This window comes from Castanea sativa, chromosome 9 (assembly GCF_040712315.1).
Source record: "Castanea sativa cultivar Marrone di Chiusa Pesio chromosome 9, ASM4071231v1".
Lineage (NCBI taxonomy): Eukaryota > Viridiplantae > Streptophyta > Magnoliopsida > Fagales > Fagaceae > Castanea > Castanea sativa.
The window spans coordinates 28,478,814-28,501,330 of NC_134021.1; the positions used below are offsets into that span (position 1 = coordinate 28,478,814).

Sequence of the window (22,517 nt, forward strand, 5' to 3'; positions counted from 1 at the left end):
GTCAATCATAACAATGAGTAGAGATACTAAAACACCTCCGTTGGAATACTATGAGTTGTCAATGATGCTACAAGGCTCTTAGCTATAAAATTCCTTTGATCGCCTCCTGAAGTATTCTTATTTTCATGACCATACTAATATATGGTATTCTTCCTTTTGAAAGTAAAGAACATTAATGACAATCTCTTTTCTTTTTTTTTTCACCTTTTCTTCACTTTACTCATTAAAAATAAAACACTAATATGAAGCATTGTTGAAGCTCAAAACTGGCCGGCTGCTACAGTCACCCTTGATAGTCTATACAAAATTACCGTAATGGACTAGCAAGTAATAAATTGATAAGCATACAAACTCTGGATTGTACAAAACAAAAGACGTACTAATTAGGCGTTTAAGATGAAAACACAAACAGGTCATTTTTAGGAGACAAACACATCTACTACGAGTATAATAAGATGACAATATATGGAAGACTTTGGGAAACAAGGTGGGTTAGTACTGTTTGTCTGGTCTTGTCTCTAAATGCTCTCCCCCATTCTTCGGCTTTGCTGGAGCAATCTTGGCAGGGGTTGAACGCTCGGACTGTGAGAAACGTATTAAAATGTTCATAAGGAAAGTAATGAGGGCCATACCGACTGCTGAGAATGCAATACCCTTCCATGAATACAAAAGTGAAGACCAATGGAGAAACTTCAGAGACCCATAAATAAGCAGACATGCCCAAGAGGTAACAACCTGTTCAAACATAGAGAAGTTGATTAATCAGAAAAAAATTTCTCAAAAAAAGAAAAAAAGATTAATCAGAAAAACAAATCCTGCAGCCTCAGAACCAAAACCACCCTAGTTAAAATAAAGAAGACATGGGCTGGGTGGGGTGCTTTAATAGAGCAAGTTTCTCACCAAAAGAGACTTTATTGGCCGACCAGTATCCTGCAATTCTTGGTCACTAAAGGTATCCTCGGCTACATGTTTATCCAATAATGTATCCTGGAAGACAGCAAAAAGCATGACAATCATGCTAAGGAAACTCATGAACAACTTTTTATTGCAAGCACAACCAGGTAGATTAGTTGTACATCTAGGCATATAATGATATAAAGTATGCAACTGTTTCAAAGTTACTATTTCATTTCCTTTTGTCTTCGTATTGTAAAAACTTCAGATTTGAATAACTATAATACCAGATAAATACATCTCTGAAACACTTGTTTAGTACGCACCTTGGCCACAAATATATCTTTACACCATTGTGCAACAGCATCATCTGTTTCTGGCAGGTCCTTCATCAAATGCCGCTTAATGTGGACCTGCATCTGCAGAAGAGAACCAGAAGTACTTGTTCTCATTGAGTATTAACCTAATATCTCACAAAGTAATTCAATACTAATGTATTAAAACTTCCAAATCATCCACAACCCCAGAATAATTAATTAACCATGACAGAAAGATTTGGATATAGTAGATTTGGATATAGAGCCCATAAAAAGCTTTGATATTTATCTAGAAGTGGAAGTAGTGGAAAAAAAGCTTTAATTAATCTTGGAAGCCTGATATTTAAATCGTTTTCCACTACTAGATTTGGATATAGAGCCCATAAAAAGCTTTTTTATTGCAAGATTAGTAGTGGAAAACGATTGAAATTCAAAGAACATGAGAAAAAGCATGCTCTCTCTAACATTTTAGGTCTTATCTCAGCCAGAAAGTTTGGATATAGAATATTATTCTTTCCAATGTTTTACAGAGCCCATAAAAAATTTCTTTACAGATTGAATTCAAAGAAAATTAGAAAAAGCATGCTCTCTCTCTCTCTCTCTCTCTCTCTCTCTCTCACACACACACAAACACACACACACTTTAGGTCTCTCCTCTCTTCCCACTCACTGATATCCAATGATCTCCATCCTCATCTCTTGGTATCCTTCTCCCAAGTTCCTTCACTATCTTGTTCTCTCCAATTGGCGCCTTCTAGTTTCTTTCCCCCTTTAATTTTTTTTTTTTTTTTGAATAAGTCATGGCGCACCCAGTGGTCATGAATCCATGACTACACCCACACCCTCTTTTAACGCACAAGGATGAGGTTTTATTTTCAGCTACAGCTCATTGGCTGTCTTTGATTTCTTTCTAAGGAAAAAGTGATACTAATAATGATTATTTATTTTATCCTGAGAAATAACACTCCAAACTAGCCCCTTAACCTAAATGCTCATTCACTTGATGGAATATATATAAAGAAATTGGCAAAATCAGGGAATGCTTCAGTTCAAAATCGTATGTAAATATCTTCCTCGGCAGTACCATCCCTCAGTAAATTTTGTGTCCAACAAATTATATAATGCTTCTTTTTTATAAGTAACAAAATTATATAATGTTGTTATGCATGCTTCAGATGAATTTATAATTTTAGGGTATAAATGAGATAATGGCTAAACAATAGGCTGGAAGGGAAGATGTTTTAACCGAGAATAATCACATGTCAACAAAAAATTCCGCTTGTCACAAAATTTAAAAGAAATGTAAATCACTTTGTGGTTGTTTAAAAATTCCAACTCAATAACTTACCACAGATGGCTGTCCCTTGAAGAGTCTTAGCATTGTGGGTGCAGGAGAACTTTTAGGAATAGCCACTGTTATATCATAAATAGCTGGAACAAATGAGCGCATTTGACTTACTGCTGAAACAAATCCCTGAAAGCAACAGACAGTAGATATTTTAACGCCAAACATATAATGTAGTGGAACAATACATCCCACATGAGAGATATCTATGCAATCACAAACTTCAATAGAAAAAAACTAGAGCTTTAAAAATGAGGACTCACATTGGCCCATCTTTAAAAAGATAGAATAGAACCAATTAGCAGCAATAATCCATCCAATAATACCTCAAAACAGTGCAAGTTGAATTACAAAGCAAAAGAAGTATCTAATAGCGTTGCTCAAAAAGTGACATCTGGTTCCAATTTTTTGTTAAAAGTTTTTCTTTTTCTTTTTATTGGGTAGGGTGGTTGGAAAGAGGTGAGTAGGGCGTCCGTGTAAGAACACTAAAATATAATATTATCTACCAACCAGGGGTAAGGTTTAATAGGCTCACACAAAAACTTAGATTAACCAAAAAAAATTGTGAGCCAAACAAAGGAAACCATATGGTTCTAGGATCACATTCAAACTTGGATAAAACACAACCAAAAAATATATATTAAAAAAAGAACACACAAAGGGAACTATACAGTTCCTACAAACGCACACTTACTTTTTATTGGTGAGTTATACACGCATGATGCACCTAATGACCTTGACACTACAACTTCACCCCCACATACTTCAACAAATGGCGGATTTACTACCCACACACAGTGCTATGGGGGCTATGAATCCAGTTATTTATAACAACCCCAGTAGATCTGCTTTGAAAAGATGAGCCTCCCTTAAGCGACGTTATTTCTTCATTTTACTTATCAAAAAAATAAATAAATAAAGAGACACGTCAATGATATAATGGTGACCAGACACAGAGATGACTTGGTGTGTAGGGTCATACAGAACAGACTAGGTCATGATGCCCCAATTATCCACAGCCTTGATTTAAAACAAGGCTACCTCCAATGCCCAATTCATGTTGCCTCCAACTAAGCATGGTTTTATCATCCAAATTCTGCATCTGTATCATTTAGTTTGCAGCTCTTTAAGTGGTGCAATAATTGCGGTGAGAAAAGGTGAGCTTGCTCTTTACCAATAAATAAGGGAATAAAAGAAGTGATAAAGTGAGATGTTGCAACCAGACCATGACCAAAGTTATATGGATGCAATAATCAAACAAGCCACATCCCACTTGTATAAGTGAAGAGGCCAAACAATTCAAGGAACAATGTTTCTTGAGTAACAGTGAAACAATTGAACGTGTAAAGTTAGTCATGTAGCTAAAGAAAACAAAAACTTTTAAAAAACAGAACTTCCATGGCTACACAGCTGACAGCTCTTGAATGATTTTCTCTCTTATATTGTCTAACTCTTCTGCCCTTCTCGATTTTCAACCTTGTCTCTTTTTTCTTGTCAGACTCACAGGTTCTATGTCATCTCAAATCAAATCCATAAGAAGTCAAATCCTATGGGCATGTTTGGTACACTAAATGGTATTTACATTAGGAGTGGTAGTCCGTGTTACTAGGAATAGAAGGTGTTATGGAATAAGTATTTCTATTCATACATTCTGGTTGTAAAAATTGGAATAAAACCACATATCGTTCCAAAATATTTTACTTATACAATTATATTTACACTTGCAGAATTCAATTATCCTAAAAAATTAAATATTTTTAAGTTAACATTATCGCTTATGTTTCAAATCAATACGCATATCAAAATTTACATTAAAAAAATCACAACAAAAGAATTTTCGGATCCATATAGAGTAACAACAAATATTTATATATATATATAGAGAGAGAGAGAGAGAGAGAAATAGATATGTTGATCTATTTAGGTATATAAGAATCATAGTGGGGATTGTCACTATTAGATACACTATTAAGATAACTAAAGGGGTGTTTGGTACATGTGTTTGAAAACAGGTGTAGAAATACGTGTGGGTGAAAAAGTGTATAGAAATGCGTGTAATGTTATTTAAAAACTGAAAATGTGTGTTTAAGTGGGTGTACCAAACACGCCCTAAAATTTCGAGAATTAGAAAATAGCTTTCTAGTTCACTTAGTAAAAAATGATCATTGTCAATCTCAAAAGTTTGATTTTCAATATCAAAACATATGAAATAACTGTCCCTATTATTATCCCTAACTAAAAAAATATCATCAAGTATGAAATTATGAAGGTCTCTAACACCGACTAAATGATCAACTTTACTGTAACTAGAATTGTCACTATCGCTCCCACTAAGACAGAGAAATTGAGGTTTTGAGGTTTTGCATGTGTGTGTGTGTGTATGCGGGAGCACATGTGCCACAGAGAGATATTTTTGAGGATTTTTATTTTAATAATTATTATGTACGTAGAGAGAGTTTGTATTTTTGGAATTATAATAATTTCTAAAGTTACTACACGCCTTAAGGAATAGCTATTACAACTTTTTTAGAGAAGAATAGCTATTCCTCGCTTTAAGGAATAGCTATTCATAAGAAATAACTATTCCTTGTAATGAATGTACAACCAAATGACTGAATAACTATTACAAATGAATAAGCATTCCATTAGATGATCTATTAATACATACAAAACATGCCCCAAATTTCTTCAGATCTTTGAGTGAGAAGATTGAAAGAACTTCCACATCATGAAGCTATGACCTTCACATCAACTATCTAATAAAAACTTCAACACACATTTATCAGAAGTGATTTATAGAAAATAATTTATATTAACTTAGAACGGTATAAAAACAAACATAATTACTCAACTACCTGTTCCAATTTGGCCATTGAATTGTCCTACAAATTTTTCATAAAAGACAACGACAACCTCAACAATTCAGCAGTTGCTACAATTCCATAAACATAGATGTCACTATCAAACTTCTGCTTCCACACAGCTCGTGCATCATCAATCATGATATTCAAACACCAAATAGAATTAAAAAGTGAAATCAGCTGGAGGTTCCATTCTTTTGAACCAAACTAGCAGGTAAACCTTATCTCAAATTCACCTAGAAGTGCATAGCAGATATTAAAATGATGTAGTTAGTGATTATTCTGGGAGTATCATAAGACTGTATTTTTGTGGGTTTTGTTTTTTATTTTTTGGCCCCTCTCTAGGAGAGCAGACTGCAAAGGACTTTCAGAAGGTAGTACCAAAATTAAAATTAAAATAAAAGTATCAAAAGGGGAAGTGAAAGTATAATTTAAAGAAGAAACAAATAGAGCAATGAAAACCTGACCTTAGTACGGGGAATCAAAACATTTCTAGGAACAGGCAACCCTGCTGAGGCTGCATATTCCTGAGCTGCTAAAAGCTTTGCCTGTGTAAAGCGAGTTCCCTCTACAAAAAGAGCTAACCAGAAGGGCTGTGGATAATCCTCTAGCCGTTGAAGACCTGACTGCAGATATAAATAAGATGCAAATGAGTAATTCAAAAGAGACATTAATACATATAGAGAGATGACACATGGATATTTTTTTTTGATAAGTCAAAATGTTGTAACAGAAATGTATGTCTCATGGCCAGTCCCAAGAGGTAAAAGCAGCAACGCCGCTCCACAAGGCAATGGAATATGAGACCACCAATCAATGGAGATGACACATGGATATATACATCTAGAAAACACAATTATACACCCATACCTTTATTGTGCTTTCATCCTTGGCCCAGCTTCTTTCCAGAAAAAGATATTCAGAAAACCACATTGACCACCCTATGACCTGCATATACCATGATAAATTCAAGGAAAATCTTCAATCCAGCTTCTCACTCCCAGTAAGACTTCTCTTTTTAACAAGTAAGTGGGAGTTTGGATAGCGGTAGGTTACACATACGTTTTGCGCGTCTGCGTTTTTTTCCCTGGGTCCCGTGCACTGTTCACGGGACCCACAAGTACAAAATCTGGCAAAATCAACTTTAAAACGGGATCCCACAGTATTATTCACACATTTAAAATTTATTTTGCTACAGTATTTTCAGTTTTCAATTTTTAGCAATACGCGGTATTCAAACAGATCTTAATTTTGTTCTATTGAATAAGAAGAGACACCGCAAGTACATAGGATGTAAACTTGGTTCCCTAAAGAATTACATGGATAAATTATAAATAGTTACAAATGAAGAGAAGGTGAATCAATGAAATCAACAACCGAATGCACATCTTTTGGACCCAAGGTGAGAGACCACTCAAACAAATTGACTCTCACAGAAAGATTAAAATGAAATTCCAGCAACAAAACAAAGATTATAATAAAGAAAAAATTATTATATTGAAGTTGAAAAAATAAAATATCACTTTCTAGGCACAAAAGGCTAAAGAAATATGAAAATCTGAAATTTTAATATATTTAAAAAGAGTTGCCTACAATGACTTAAAGACGTTATTTATAAAAGCATTTTTAGTAACCCATAATCGTAGCCTTTCTTATATATATCAATTAAATCCTAAGAATCCAATTTCATTAAAAGAGGTACATGTGAGTCACATGATTTATTTTATTTTTTTTATATAAATAATTAACTTCTATAAAAAAAAAAAAAAAAAACGGCAGAATACAATAAACCAAAACAAACAGGCAATGTACTAAGGAAACGCTAAAACAAAACTATGACGCATGAAAAGTACATTTATCAAGCAAATTAAACAAAGAAATAAGAGTGCAAGCACCCAATGCATTTGTCCATGTGGAAGAGGGAAAGCTTCAGATCATGAATTGATCTTTCACTCCTTTCAAAAGTCCGAGCATTCCTCTCCCGCCAAATACCCCACATAAGGAAATGAAAGATCTTGTTCCAAATCACCGAATTGAATTTTGTGTCTACTGAACTTGCCCAACCAGCTAGCTAGAAGCTCCACAATACCTCTTGGCATAACCCAATAGACCCCAAATAGTGAAAACACCATAGTCCACATCTTTCTAGCTACAGAACAATGTAAGAATAAATGATTACTACTGTTAAGGACATATTTTATGTAATTGGCTAATCCTTTGACAAAACGCACTTTACTTGTATTTGGATAGATCTAAGATGAGTTTGATACTTCAAAGAATAAGAGTTCAAGTCTAGTATTGAAGTCATGCAAATCTGTCCAAGAAACAAGTGAAGAAATGTTGATTCATTAAAGCTCGACAGCTTCTCGACAGATAGCTATCTATCGAGGTTTAATAAGGCCCGACAGATACTATCTATCGAGGTATCTATCGAGGTTACGGAAATTAGAATTTTCAGATCTGATTTTCGGCCCATACTTATGTATTTGTGTAGGGTTTCTTTTCTCACAATCCTAGACATATATAAGGCTTATTTTAGAGGCTGTCACATAAGAGCATAGAAGGAGAACATATGAAAAATGTGACCGAAGCCTTATTCTCTTTGAAAGAAGCTACTACATCTTTTGCGCCTTTGGATTTTGTAACCAAGTGCTTCTTGATCTTCATTGTTGATGAAGTGAAAAACTTTGCAGCCAACATTCTTCTTCCTCAAGTTGGTGAGTGAGTCATGTATTGAGATTCGTACTAAGGAGTTAGTCACGTACTGGGATCCATGCATCAAAGGGTAGCGTTCATATATTGAAGAGTTCAGAGGTTCTGATGCGGTAAAAGGTTTCTGCTGGAAGTTCATCTACGGGGATTGTAGAGTCTAGGGACAAAGGTTTTGTATTAGATCTGAAACTTCTCTTTACTATAGTTGATTGCTTTTCGGGAAGGTTTCCCCCCAGGTTTTTTACTGTGAAACTAGTTTGTTTCATTGGTTTTCCTGGGTCATCATATCTTGTCTTATTTACTTTTCCGTTGCACTTGATATTGACATGATATTGATGTTTGTTTGTTTTAACAAATTTTATTCATAATAAATCTAATTAACAACTTGGGTGTAAAACTTGTTAATTCTATCAACCGGGGTCTAAATTTCCCAACAATTACCAGCTAGCTAGAAGCTCCACAATACCTCTTGGCATAACCCAATAAACCCCAAATAGTGAAAACACCATATTCCACATCTTTCTAGCTATAGAACAATGTAAGAATAAATGATTACTAGTCTCCCCAGCCCTCTTACACATGCAACACCAAGTAATAACAACAATCCGGCACCTCCACAAATTATCAATAGTTAAGATTCTTCCCAACGCTGCTGTCCACACAAAGAAACAAACCTTTGAAAAGACATTTGAGAAGTGGAATGTAAGGCCTTATAGTAGGATCAAACTTCAAAATCCTCCCGGGATTTCCCAGCAAATCTTATCCATTCCATCCCCTCTCCACACAACAAAATTAATTAGATCATAAAAAAGGCAACTAACTCTAACTTCCAATATTGCACCAATCGGAAAAAATTGAGATTGCAATGATAGCTATCCCCAAAAAAAGAGATTAGCTCTGCCACTGAAGCGTAACTTTGTTACATGCAATGCCATACACTGGAAAATTATTTTTCAGAGGTGGTCCCCCACACCAAGAATTTGCCAGAATTTAATAGAAGACCCATCGCCCACCTCAAAGCTGATAAAACGATGAAAAGTATCCTACTTCTTCCTGATACTCTTCTGAAGGACAGAGAATATAAGGCCCATGTACAACAATAGAACACCAACCACCCCCCACCCCCCCACACATGATTTTTTAAAATGCTAAAGAAGACATAGTAATAACAAAACATAATATCAACAAATAAAAGGTTGGTCTTGAGCTACAGGCTAAACAAAATGGATTAATGGGCCTTCTTTTCCTTTGGGCTTAGATTCTCCTCTAACGTCTTCTATTAGTAAAGTCAATCAACAGCTCTCCCAACGACGACACCACGCTTCCTTTGGCAACACAAAGCCATGGACATGAGGGAGGCATGTCATCACCTATGCAAGGTAATTGGAGGCAATTGTGTAGCCTCATGGTGATTCAAGACTACACAAGTTGGCTTAAAGGCAGTGAGTTAATGGCTTTGCCAAGGTATGATTAATGGTTAAGGCTTAGCAGGCTGCAATCCATGCATGTGTTGTGGGCAGCAAGTGCAGTGGGGCTGGGACATGACAGCCTTGCATGGGGTAGGCCATGGACAAGTTACTGTGCAAAAGGCAGGCTGCAAGGTAAAACTGGGTTGCTTGTGTGTGTTGCATGTTGTTTTAGTGTGGAAAATGTTAATGTGGGCTGTGGCTTGCATGGTCAAGTGGGACTATGTTTGCATGTGGGTGGTGAAGTGCTGGATAGGCTATGTTGTTGGAGTATGCTGACCAAATTGGGGAGGTGGCACTGGCATGGGCCAAGCCCTCCACATGTTGGTGCATTGACGAAGGCTCAATGCTAGGCAAGTTGCATGGGCTGCCAGATAAAGAGCAAGGCATGTGGTGGGCTGAAACATGTGTCGCAAGCTATGCACATCTGTCTAATTGACAAGTTGTAGCAGCATGAGTTGGCAGTTAGCAACAGTTACCAAGAATTTGTGCAAGTGGCTGACTTTATGTATGTTTTGGCAACAAGACAAAGGTTCAAGACATCAGACATCATGTCCAGGAGTAGTTACCCATGTTGTGGCAGCAAACATATAAGCAGTTACTTGGCGAATTAACTGCTCATAACAATTATTTGCTGCATGTATAAACCTATGTTCTTGGAGTGACAACAGCCAATTTGTGTATGATCCTTTCCCATTTGAAAGCCCCCTCTCCAATTTGTGTATAACTAATGCCACTAAATTCACACTGAGAGGTCAAACCACACCAAACTGCCAAGCCACTAGTCTCAACATACCCCCTACTACAACCATTTCGTTCATAACCAATGAACTTATTGGTGCTCTTCCTATTTTGTTTCTTGTTGGTTGCAACCATCCCACCATCCCATTCTGCAACTAAAATACCCCCCCCCCAAACACACAATACTTTCTTGCCCCATTGGTTTGGAATTGAATTCCTATTGTGGAGGAAAAATTAACTCATTCCCTCCGATATCCATCATCGAAATGTCTAAAAAATTGTAGCTGGTTTTCACCATTATGCCAATTACACTGTAAGTCCTAACCATATCAAACCCACCAGCAAACCTTGTCTCCAATCAGCAATTTGCTATAGATCTGCTCTCCTTCCCTCGAAAAAAAAAAAAAAATCTTTTTTTTTTTGTAATAAGTAGTTAAGTACTAAAAGTTTTATTTAAGGTGAAAAAAGTACTGCATGTTCACGATGACGAACACAAAGTATTAAAACTATTACAAGCAAATCAAATAGAAGATCTAACAGAGTGTTGGATATCATAAATGGAAGTACAATGTGTAAAAACCCACATCCAAGACCAATTAAACAGAGTATGGATCAGCAAGGACTTCAATTGATCAATAGGTTTCACAACATGCTCAAACATGCGACTGTTTCACTCACCAGATTTCCTACACTAGAGGAATGTTTCCCAAAGCAATTTTTCCATCCAAATAGAAGGGATGCTGCCATCTCCGGCATCACCCACTGAATCCCAAACATCAAAGACACTTCACTCCACAACTCATATGAAATCTCGCAACGGAGCAAAAGATGATCCACCATTTCCCCACAGCACAGACACATACAACACCAATTAACTAGGGATAAACCCCTCTCGATGAGGTTATCAATTTAAGAATCCTACCCGATGCTGCTGACCACTAAAATAATGACACCGTCTTTGGGGCCTTAACATGCCAAATTCTCTTACAGGGGAAAGAATGAGCATTGATGCAATGAATAGTGTTGTAGAGAGAGAGAACATCAAATTACCACTCCTAGTCAAACTTCAAATCATCCTATCACCCCCTGACACCCTAGGCAGCTTAAGTAAATATGGTAAAAAAAGAATACTCAACCTCCAACTCCCAATCATGAAAAGCTCTGCTGAACTACAAATTCCAACTCCTAACCCTCCCATGTGAGGAGGAAACCAACACATCATAAATTAATGCTTCCTTATCAACTAAGCATTCAAACAGATCAGGGAATAGATCATTCAGAGGAAGGCAACCACTCCAAGAATCATGCCAAAACCTCATATGATTTCCCTCACCAACCTCAAAAACTACATGTGGGAAACTATCCCCACCTCTTTTGATACTCCGCTTGTACACCATCCCCCTGAATCTTCACTGTATTTGGATGCAATCACCCGATGCCACAAATGATTGACTTCATGCCCAAAGTGCCATAATTACCTCCCTAGTAACGTTTGGTTAAAGTTCCCAATCCCCAAACTACCAACCTCAATAGGTGAGCAGACATAATCCCAAGCCACCTGCGGGTATTTGAAACCTTCCTCCAATGACCCCCACAAGAAATTCTTGAATCCTTTCTAATCTATGTGCCACAGATTTGGGGACAGCAAATAAGGATAGATAATACATCGATAGGCTCAATAGGGTACTTTTTAACAAAGTAAGTCTGCCTCCCTTGGACAAATATTATCTCTTTCAAACAGATAGTTTCCTTTCCATCTTCTCTATTAAAGAAAGTCCATATTGATGTTTTGTTAAATTGAGCCCCCAAAGGCATACCCATATATGTCATTGGCAAACTACCAAGTCTGCAACATAATATATCTGCTAAGCATTCAAATTGCCCACCTCAACTATGGGGACTATTTCACTCTTGTCCACATTGACACAAGCCTGTACAGCTTCAAAGAAAATCATCATCCTGATATACAGCAATTGCTCTCTAGACGCATCACAAAAATAAAGAAGATGTGAAATACTCAACCCCTCGGACGCATTAAGACCAGCTCAAGAACGACCAAAAAATTTAAAAAAATAAAATAAAAACCTCCCTCCTCTATTCTCCTCAACACCCCAAAAGTTTTTTTTTAATCAATGCAAAGTAAACTCTAATTCCTATTTGGACCGAATCTTACCAAATCCCTCTCCTCATGCATAGCTTTTCCATTTCAAAGTAACCTTCCCCAGTTCAAAAAGTTAGTTCTAATCTGCTAGGCTCAAACCACTCCCACGTCATTCATTACCATTGAGACTTCTAACATCTCTTAGATATTAGAACTGGAACAGAATCTTTATGAGATACCCCCACCAGTATGCAAACCAAGATCAAAGGAATCTAAGAGGGGTATCCTCCTCCCATTAAGACACGCACTCAAAATATTGTATAGCATCCAAACTCCCCAAGTTCTAAAACCTTGTAATTGCACCAGAATCACATTTAAAAATGCTAGTCCATTTTCAGCAAGATAAAAAGCTATTCCAATGCTAAGACATGATTATAAATTTCTATGCTAGTCCAATTTCAAATAGATAAAAAAGCTATTCTAAGGCAGAAACTTGATTATAAATGTGAGCTGAATCTTCAGCACCAATAAATTTCCCTTCAAACACGACAACAAATTTTTCAAGGTTGAAACATACCGGAAGAAGCTTTGATGATTTCTTCATTACAGCTATTGCGCTGCCGAGACAGCCTGACCGCTGTCATAAATAAATTACAAAAATAAATTAGATGTAGAAAACATAACAGAAACAAGCAAAATCGACAACATTTATTCTTAGATAAACAGTACTACAGATTTTACAAGTGCACATTTGAATGAATATGAAGGCCCAATGTGAAAATTTGAGAGCATCCATGTATATAGTGGTATGGCAAAATAAGCCATAAATACATGTATGCACATTTTTTCTGAACATTTTCCTGAACTTGAGCATGTAATCATCTAACATTTATTATAATAATTAAACACAAGTGATAACTGTATATTGGCTTGTTAATCAAAAACAAAATGTATATTGGCTTGCATGCAAGAATGTGCACACATGCAATTAAGGTAACAATTGATGAAATATGCATTGCTTGGATGTGCACATATGTGATTAGGGCCACAATTTATAAACTATACCTGAGCTAAAACCCATCCAATAAGCCAATCAATGTCACTCTTGTGATTGCATATTACAAGGGCATGTTCTTTACCTGGAAAAAATCACAACTTGAGCAGATAGGTAAGCAATTCTTTCCTTTATTCTCTGACAAAAAGAAACACCAAGCACCAAGTGTTCACTTAACAAGAGTTTTAGCCTTACCCATTAATTTAAAAGTTTCTTGATCTGTATATACTTGGATCTGCAGCCAAAAAAGTTTCAGTGATCAAGATTTGATTCTCCAGGTGCTACAACCAACTCAACCATAAACCTATAGTCTTAAGGTATATCTTATGCTAAAAATTAGTTTCCATTATAATAACAGGTTTTTGTACTAGAAGATTCTCCCTAAAAGTGTATGTCAGGGTATAGAATTTAAGAGAAAGAGAGAGATGAAGAACATAAAATATGAACATAAGAACTTGTTGCTTAAGTGATAACAATATTAACATCAATACACTAACAAGAATTCTTATTCAAAATTCATTCTGTTGTCATGAGTGTGGTTGAAAGGATTGAAAAGTAGAACTCTATCTGCGCCATATCTTGATTACTTTTACTAAATAGTTTACCCTCATGGTCGGCTAGGATCAGCCTAGCTAGGTGGAATTTGACATCATTCATGCCAAGACTCATTATAATGCAAGTTGGGAAGGGGTGTTCATGGGTGTGGTTTGTGGAAAAGTATCCAGATGGGGTTGGATGCTTTTAGCAAACACATCCAGTTTCAGGTTGGGGTGGGGAATAAAGTGAAATTTTGGACAGATTGGTGGAGTGGGGATCTTCGTCTTCATTTGGGGTCTTATACAATCTTGCTACTAACAGAGTTGCCTCTGTCGATTCTTTGCTGATAAGCCAAGGAGTAGGGGGCAAGAGAAGTTGGGATGTTCGTTTTATTCAGGTTCCTAATGATTGGGATATGGAGATGGTGGATGATTTCCTTCGGTTCTTGGCTGCCAATTTACCTTTAGTGGATGAGAGTGATCGTATGAGATGGCAGTTGACAAACAATGGGGAATTTAATATCTGTTCATTTTATCATAAGTTGCGTGGTTCCTCTTCCATTATTTTTCCCTAGAAAGTTATTTGGAAGGTCTAGGCACCTAAGCGTCTCTTTTTTTGTTTGGACAATTGCCTAGGATAAGATTCACATGGGTGATAATTTGTGGAGTAGGGGTTTTGAATTTGTTGACTGGTGCATCATGTGTTGTTGTTGTAGGGAGACAGTAGATCATTTATTGCTACATTGTGGGAAGGCTCATCATTTGTGGAGTTCTGTCTTTAGAACTTTTAGGATTTTGTGGGTTCTCTCAAGATTGGTTGCAGATTTCCTTTTTGGCTGGTGGAATTGGTTGGGGAAGCACTCATCTAACATTTGGAATTTAGTTCCGTTGTGCTTGGTGTGGTGTATTTGGAATGAATGTAACTGGCGGACTTTTGAGGACTTGGATAGATCTGATGACCAGTTGCTTGATTCCTTTATTGGTTCCCTTTTTATTGGTCTAGGGTTGGGAGACTCATATCTAGTGAATCTCTCCCTTTGTTCCTTAGCTCTCTTTTTCTTTGTAATTAGTTTCTTTTATCCGTTTTTGCTTTTCTCTGTTTTGTAATCTTTGATATGCTTTGTGCTTCTTTGCATAAAGCAGTTTTTTGAATATACATCTTTCTTTTTTTTTCCTTTTTTTTTTTAAAAAAAAGAGTGAAAGAGATATTAAATAAAAGAGCACAATAACACATGGATAGAAACATGCCACAATTGTGCCAAGAGACAGATACGTGGCGCCCCAATATGGATGCATTAGATTTTGCATGTATTAAGGAGGATGAGAGGCATGCCCTTGAGAGAGAGTTCACTAAAGAGGAAGTCACTCAAGTGCTAAGGGAGATAAAGCACCCAGTCCTGATGGATTCACTATGGCCTTCTTTCACAAATGTTGGAGTGTAGTGGAAGGGGATGTTATGGCTTTCTTTGAGTACTTCCAGAAGCACTCTATTTTCAAAAGGTCTTTGAATGCTTCTTTTTTAGCCTTAATTCTCAAGAAGAATAATGCTATGAATATTAAAGATTTCCAACCCATTAGCTTAGTGGGCAGCGTGTATAAGCTACTGTCTAAGGTGTTGGCTACTAGATTGAGGGTGATGTTAGACAAACTCATTTATGTGACTCAAAATTCTTTCATTGGAGGTAGGCAACTCTTGGATTCAATACTTATTACTAATGCATGTCTAGATTGCAGATTGAAGAGTGAAGAGTCTTGGTTTGCAAGCTGGACATAGAAAAAGCCCATGATCATGTGAATTGGTATGCTCTATTCTATCTTTTGGGCAAAATGGGTTTTGGGGTGAGATGGAAGGGGTGGATTAAAGCTTATGTCACTACTATTCATTTCTCAATGTTAGTTAATAGATCCCCTGCCAAGTTTTTTGGATGGGAGATCCTTTGTCAGATCCTTTGTTTCCTTTGATTATGGAGGTCTTGAGCTAGATTTGAAAATTGAGGATAGCGTTTTAATACATGGCTTCCAAGTGGGACCCATTAAATCTGATGGAGTGCGCATTTCACATCTTTTTGTTGATGACACCATCTTATTTTGAGATTCTTCTAGGGAGCAACTGCTTTCCATCAAGATGGCTTTGACTTGTTTCCAAGCAATTACAAGTTTGAAGGTTAATGTGGGAAAAAGTGAAATTGTTCCTATAGGGGAGGTGAGTAATCTAGATGATTTAGCTAGTATCCTTCAATGCAGGGTGGGTAAATTGCCTATGAAATATCTAGAAACGCCTTTGGGTGCTCCATTTAGGGCAACCTCTATTTGGAATCCCATTTTGGAGAAGATGGAGAGGAAACTCTTGGGTTGGAAGCAGCTCTATTTATCTAAGAGTGGTAGACTTACTCTGTTGAAGAGTACTCCCTCAAGCCTTCCAACATGTTATTTATCATTGTTTACCATTTTTAAATACCCATTGGTGGCATGGGAGAAGGTTTGCTCACCTATGGAGATGGGTGGTTTGGGAGTCAAGAAGATTGTGTATTTTAAATTTTTAATCAAGCATTACTAGGAAAATGGTTATGGAGGTTTAGGCATGAAGTTTATGATCTATGGCAGAGGGTTATTGCCACCAAATATGGGGAGGGAAAAGGGGGGTGGAGTACTAAAGTTAGTAGGGGGCTCATGGTTGTAGTATGGCATAGTATAAGTAAGGGTTGGAGATTTTTTTCTCAATATGGCTCTTGTAGTGGGAGAAGGTAGTCTCTTTTTTGGCATGATAGGGGGTCCGAAGACACTCCACTTAAGATTCTTATCCTGATTTATTTGGGCATTCAAGTGCTAATGATGCTTGTATCTCTAATGTTTTGGGTCACCAAGATGATGGGAATGATAGAGTTTGGAACTTGAGATTTTATAGGGATTTTCATGATTGGGAACTAGAGGCAGTTTTCTCTTTTCTTAATCTTATTTACTCTTGGGTTCCGAGGGGTGTGGGTAGTGACAACTTACGTTGATGCTTTAAGGGAAGTGGCAAGTTTGATATTTGGTCTTTTTACCAAGAAATTCAGGGTGCTACTAACTCCATTTTTCCATGGAAGGGTATTTGGAAAGTAAAAGTTCCTAAAAGGGTTTCCTTTTTTACGTGGACAACAACTTTATGTCAAATTCTTACATTGAATAACCTCATGAGAAGGGGTTTTGTATTAGTGAATTGGTGTTGTATGTGCCGATAAAATGGGGAATTTGTGGACCACTTCCTTCTTCATTGTAACATAGCACATGCTTTGTGGATAAATATGCTATAGATTTTTTTATTATATATAGATAATATGCTTCAGAATATGGTTCCATGTTGTTTGATGTGGGTTGTTTGGACGGAATGGAATCGTTGTTTGTTTGAGGATACTAAATAATCATTGGATCATTTAAAAGATTTGTGCCAGCGCACTCTTTTTGATTGATCCCAGTGTTGGGGTTCCTCAAATTATTCATCCAATATAGAGTTCCTTGTTTCTCTTAAACTACCTTTTGATCTTTGTCCTTTTGCTTTCTTTGTTCCTTTGTGTTCATCATCGTGAAGTGAACTCAAATGTTTTTAATATGTTTTATCAATACAACTACACTTATTAGCTATCCAAAAAATAAAATAAGAAATATGTCACACTTGATACACTACAAGATTGATATAATATGAACAATAGCATAAAATTAGAACTTCCCCATAATGTTAAACAGACTAGAATAAAAACAAGCCTATACTACTATCCGAAAATTAAAGCATAATCATTGTTAAGAATCAGAGCAACTTATTTATGATAAATTATTGATTATCCCAAAAGCTTAAACTTTTAGAAAATTGTGAATTTAATCATTTAATCTAGCATTGCCCCTCATGTGGGCCTAAACTACCCTTATTAAATGCGGCCCAACATGTGGGAATTTTTTTAAATGGGAGGTAAGATCATAGGTGGAGACAGTTGATGATACCATTCTTTTCTGCGATGCTTCTAGGGAGCAGTTGGTTTCGATTTGGTTGGCTTTGTCTTGTTTTCAAGCCTTCACCAATTTGAAGGTGAATGTGAGAAAGAGTGAGATTGTCCCTATTAGGGAGGTTAGTAACATTCACACTTTGGCTAATATTCTTCAATGCAAGGTGGGCAGTTTGCCTATAAAATATTTGGGTATGTTATTGGGTACTCTGTATAAGACAACCTCTATCTAGTATCCTATTTTGGAGAGAGCGGAGAAGAAGCTTTCAGGTTGGAAGCGACTTTGCTTATCAAAAGGTGATAAACTCACTTTATTGAAAAGTACCCTTTTAAGTCTTCCGACTTATTATCTTTCTCTATTTATGGTTCCTAAAGCTATGGCTACTACATTAGAATGCATTCAGAGGAAATTTTTGTGGGGATTTTTGTGGGGATCCTTAGAGGAGTGTTTCAAATACCCCCTGGTGACTTGGGAAAAGGTTTGCTTACCTCTTGAGTTGGGTGGATTGAGGATTCGAAAATTGGTGTCTTTTAATCAGGATTTATTACAGAAATGGCTATGGAGGTATGGTCACAAAGCTAATCATCTTTGGTGGAGGGTGATTGCCATGAAATATGGGGAGGGAAAAGGGGGGTGGAGTGCTAAAGTTTGTAGAAGGGCCCATGGGTGTGGTTTATGGAAAAGCATTAGTAAAGGCTGGGTGAGCTTTTCTAAGCACTTGTCTTTTGTGGTGGGTGATGGTTCTCGTATTCTTTTTTGGCATAATAAGTGGATTGAGGATAATTCTCTCAAAACTCTTTACCCTGAGTTGTTTGTGCATTCAGCCAATAAGAAAGCTTGTATTTCTGACGCTTTGTATATTCCAGGGGGTGGAAATGTCAGAGTGTGGAAGTAACTTTTTTTAGGGAGTTCAATGATTGGGAGTTAGTGATTTCTTTCTCCTTTCTTCACTTGATTCATCTCGGATTCCTAGGGGTGTTGGAAGCGACAGTCTTTGTTGGGGCCTCAATGGTAGGGGAAGTTTGATACTCGGTCGTTCTACCATAAGATTCGGGAGGCTCCTACTTCCATTTTCCCCTAGAAGGGCATTTGGAAAGTAAAGGTTCCTAAAAAGGTGGCATTTTTATGTGGACAACAGCTCATGGCCAAATTCTTACATTGGATAATCTTATGCTTCAAGGACACCCCTTGGCAAATCAGTGTTGTATGTGTTGTTGTAATGAGGAATCTGTGAATCACCTTCTTCTTTTTTGTCCGTTAGCTCATTCCCTGTGGGTGCATATGCTTCGGCTGTTTGGGATTCATTGGGTCATGCCAAGTTCTATTACTGACTTATTTTTTAGTTGGCAGCAATGGCTTGAGAAACATAATTCCGATATTTGGAATTTGGTTCCAGGCTATTAGTTGTGAATTATTTGGACTAAACGTAATCGGCGTATTTTTGAAGATACTGAGAATTCTTTAGCTCAGTTGATTGATCTGTGCCAGTGGGCTCTTTTTGATTGGCCTCGGTGTTGAGGTCTCTCAGACTATTCTTCTCTTACTGAGTTTCTTTTGTCTATAAGCTTAGTTTCTTGATTCCTTTGATTGTTTTTGTGTTGTTCTTTGTTCATTATCATGAACACTCTGTATTCTTTTTTCTCTTTATCATCAATAATATATCTTTCTTACCTATCAAAAAAAAAAAATCATAGGTGGAGACAGGGTTTGAACTTTGAACCTAAAACCTCCTACGCTATGCCATTATAAATTACTAATTATCTCAAAAGCTTAAGTTATTAGGCAATGGTGAATTAAATCATTTAATCTAACAATCTAGAGCTATGCAAAGTGTAAGTAAATTAAAGTACTCCAAAATTGAAAAAGCATAGAGAAATGTTTTAAAAAAAAATTGAATAAAGTGACATGATAAGAGGGATTTGATTTTTTACCTTAACTCCTGCCCACCAATCGATGAGCCATACAAGCTCAAGCCACAACAATTCTGCCACCAATCTGTTAATCCTTCTGTATGTACTCTTCGACAATGGCCGAATAAGGACGAAGCAAATTGCCTGAAGAGAAAATCCAAGTAAAACAGCTCAAAAGTTGAGCGGAGATAACAAGACAACACGACTAAGTTAATTGAAGCAAAAAAAAAAAAAAAAGTTCAGCGAAAAGAGACTGTTCAATCAAGCTCGAGTGAGTTTTTTTTTTTTTTTTTGGATTGCTAGGGTAATGGAACATATCAAGTATCGAATACACACTAATCTCGTGAATGTTCAGACACGTTTTCTCAGAAATCAAACATAGAATAACAAAAAATGAAGTATAACAAAAACCTAGATTCATATGCTATGAAATAAACACAAAAGGAATAATAATAATAAATAAATAAAATACCTGAATGAGATTGATGATGAGACCTGAAACAAAGAAGAGAATACCCAATGGGACGATAACAGCTGCCGCTGAAATCGCCATAACCAAAAAACGCACACAACCGTGAAAGAGAAAGAGAAAGAGAGAGAGAGAGAGAGAGATTCACAGAAATATATTTTGAGAAATGGGTTTTTATTATTATTATTATTATGTATTATGTATAATGGTAATAAGTAGTGATTTTCCTAATTTGAGGATGAATGAGAAGAATTATTATAATGGGATTTAAAAATTTATTGGATTTTGCGTGTGGATGAAAAAGACTAATGAATGTGAGTCAGGCGCTCTGTTTGTGTGTGTGCGCGTGTTGTGTTGTGTGTGTATGTGTACGATTTTTAAAGGGCAGTTTCTGGTTGGGGATCAATTAAAGGCGTTTGTTTTTGCTGGGAGTATTTCTCATAAATGATAAATCTCATCAATGACAATGAATCAGGTCGGCAACGGGTCGGTATATCCATCTCTCCAACATTTTGTTCGGGTTTTTCTCACATTGGGACTGCCGATTTTACTAGGGGATTAAAAAACAATTAGATGGGAAAAAAAACTTCATTTGTAGCTTAACCACTTTAAACAACCATCATACACAGGCTGCGTGAATCCTACTTTTTGGATTGGAGTCATTCACGTTATCATAAAATATTGGATCAACAACAATGCTACTACCCTAACAAATTACACAACTTTTTTTTGTTTTAAATGTTTTTAAATTGTTGTGTTCCTACTTCCTTGCATTTTTCTTAGTCTGATTACTATTTTGGTCTCTAATGTGAATCTTATATTTTAAAATGGTCACTAACTATTATAATATGTTAGAGCATTCACAACTGCATGCAGTTGGGGGGAAGTGATGGCAGCTTTATCGGCAAGGAGGCAGCAGTGGTTGATAGCGAGGAGGCGGAAGCATTGGCATGCCGGAAAGTAATGGAGTTTGCTATAGATGCGGGGTTCTTGGAGTTGATTGTTGAGGGGGATAATGCGATAGTAATGAGAGCCGTTTCCTCCACTTCTCCAAATTGGTCTTGTTTGGGTGTGATTTATGATGATATTTGTTGCCTAGCAGCAGGACTTTGTCATGTGTCTTTTAGTTGTATTTGGCGTAGTGCCAATTTTGTGGCCCATTCCTTAGCTCATTATGCTAATGTCCTAGATGAGGAAGTTGTGTGGTTAGAAGATTCGCCACCACCAGCCTGTGATGCTTTGTATTTTGATTCTACTTTTTTAAATGAATGAAGTTTGATGGGGTTTTCAAAATATATGTGTGTGTGTGTGTGTGTGTGTGTTAGAGCATTAGTATGGGGAGCTCTAAAACTCCCAATTTGTTATTTTATACTCTCAAAAGTCAAGATATCTAAAATTAGTTTTATTATTTATTTTAATAATTTTAAGTAATTTTGTTTATAAAAGCTTGGAGTTATATAATTAGCATGTGTCATGGAACTTAAAATAATTTTTTTTATTTTACTTTTACTATCTATTTTATTATTCAAATTGAATTATATTATTGGAATGTCTTATTTAATTTTCATATGACTTTTTATTAACACATATATAAGTGCACAATTGCACCTGGATCCAAGAACAGTTACGGGCTCAGGCCCAATGAGCCTTAAACAATATGAATTTGTAGAGTGTGGGCTTGAAACCCAGGTTAGAAGTATGTGAGGATTAAATGACAAGCCAAATATTGCAAACACTCGAAAAATAATGGAGAATATTGTAAATCAACCTCCTCGGACGTAAGCCAAGGGTTGTTATTATATTATCTTTTCCCTTTTTTTCTTTTCCTTTTCGATTACAAAGAAGTCCGTCCTCCTTTTTTGTTCTAGGTTGCCCCTTAAATACTCTTCTTTTTGATACTTTATACACGTGTTGTCTCATCTCCCCCTTAGCCTAGATATTTCTTTTCTCAGTGCCTTTGAATAGTAACCAGAAGTTTCCCTTCCACTGTTCAGATGTCACTTTCCCATTAATGCGGCCAGGGTGGTAGGTGCAGGGTCTTTAATGTGGAGGTAGCAGCCTTTATCTTTGACATTTCTCCAACATCGGTGCTTCTAGGGCATTCAAGGGTTCATCCCCTTTAACCATTGGCCT

General features: G+C 36.6%; 1 protein-coding gene across 1 annotated transcript; it reads right to left on the reverse strand.

Annotated features, from left to right (window-relative positions):
* Nucleotides 1–238: 238 nt before the first annotated feature.
* Nucleotides 239–20,849, reverse strand: LOC142610040 (1-acyl-sn-glycerol-3-phosphate acyltransferase 2). Its single transcript, XM_075781756.1, has 11 exons — nucleotides 20,388–20,849; nucleotides 19,937–20,059; nucleotides 13,687–13,726; nucleotides 13,503–13,576; nucleotides 13,015–13,074; nucleotides 6,288–6,365; nucleotides 5,885–6,043; nucleotides 2,560–2,685; nucleotides 1,221–1,313; nucleotides 901–987; nucleotides 239–735 (listed from the first exon to the last, which is right to left on the reverse strand). Exons 1-11 carry the CDS (start codon nucleotides 20,466–20,468, stop codon nucleotides 493–495), a joined length of 1,164 nt encoding a protein of 387 aa, XP_075637871.1. The 5' UTR covers nucleotides 20,469–20,849; the 3' UTR covers nucleotides 239–492.
* Between the last annotated feature and the right edge of the window lie 1,668 nt (nucleotides 20,850–22,517).

Coding starts and splice junctions, on each gene's coding strand:
- LOC142610040 (XM_075781756.1), bottom strand. CDS start 20,468: ATGGCGATTTCAGCGGCAGCTGTTATCGTCCCATTGGGTATTCTCTTC. Junction 988..1,220: donor AAGATATATTTGTGGCCAAG/GTGCGTACTAAA, acceptor GCTGTCTTCCAG/GATACATTATTGGATAAACA. Junction 736..900: donor GGCCAATAAAGTCTCTTTTG/GTGAGAAACTTG, acceptor ATGTTTGAACAG/GTTGTTACCTCTTGGGCATG.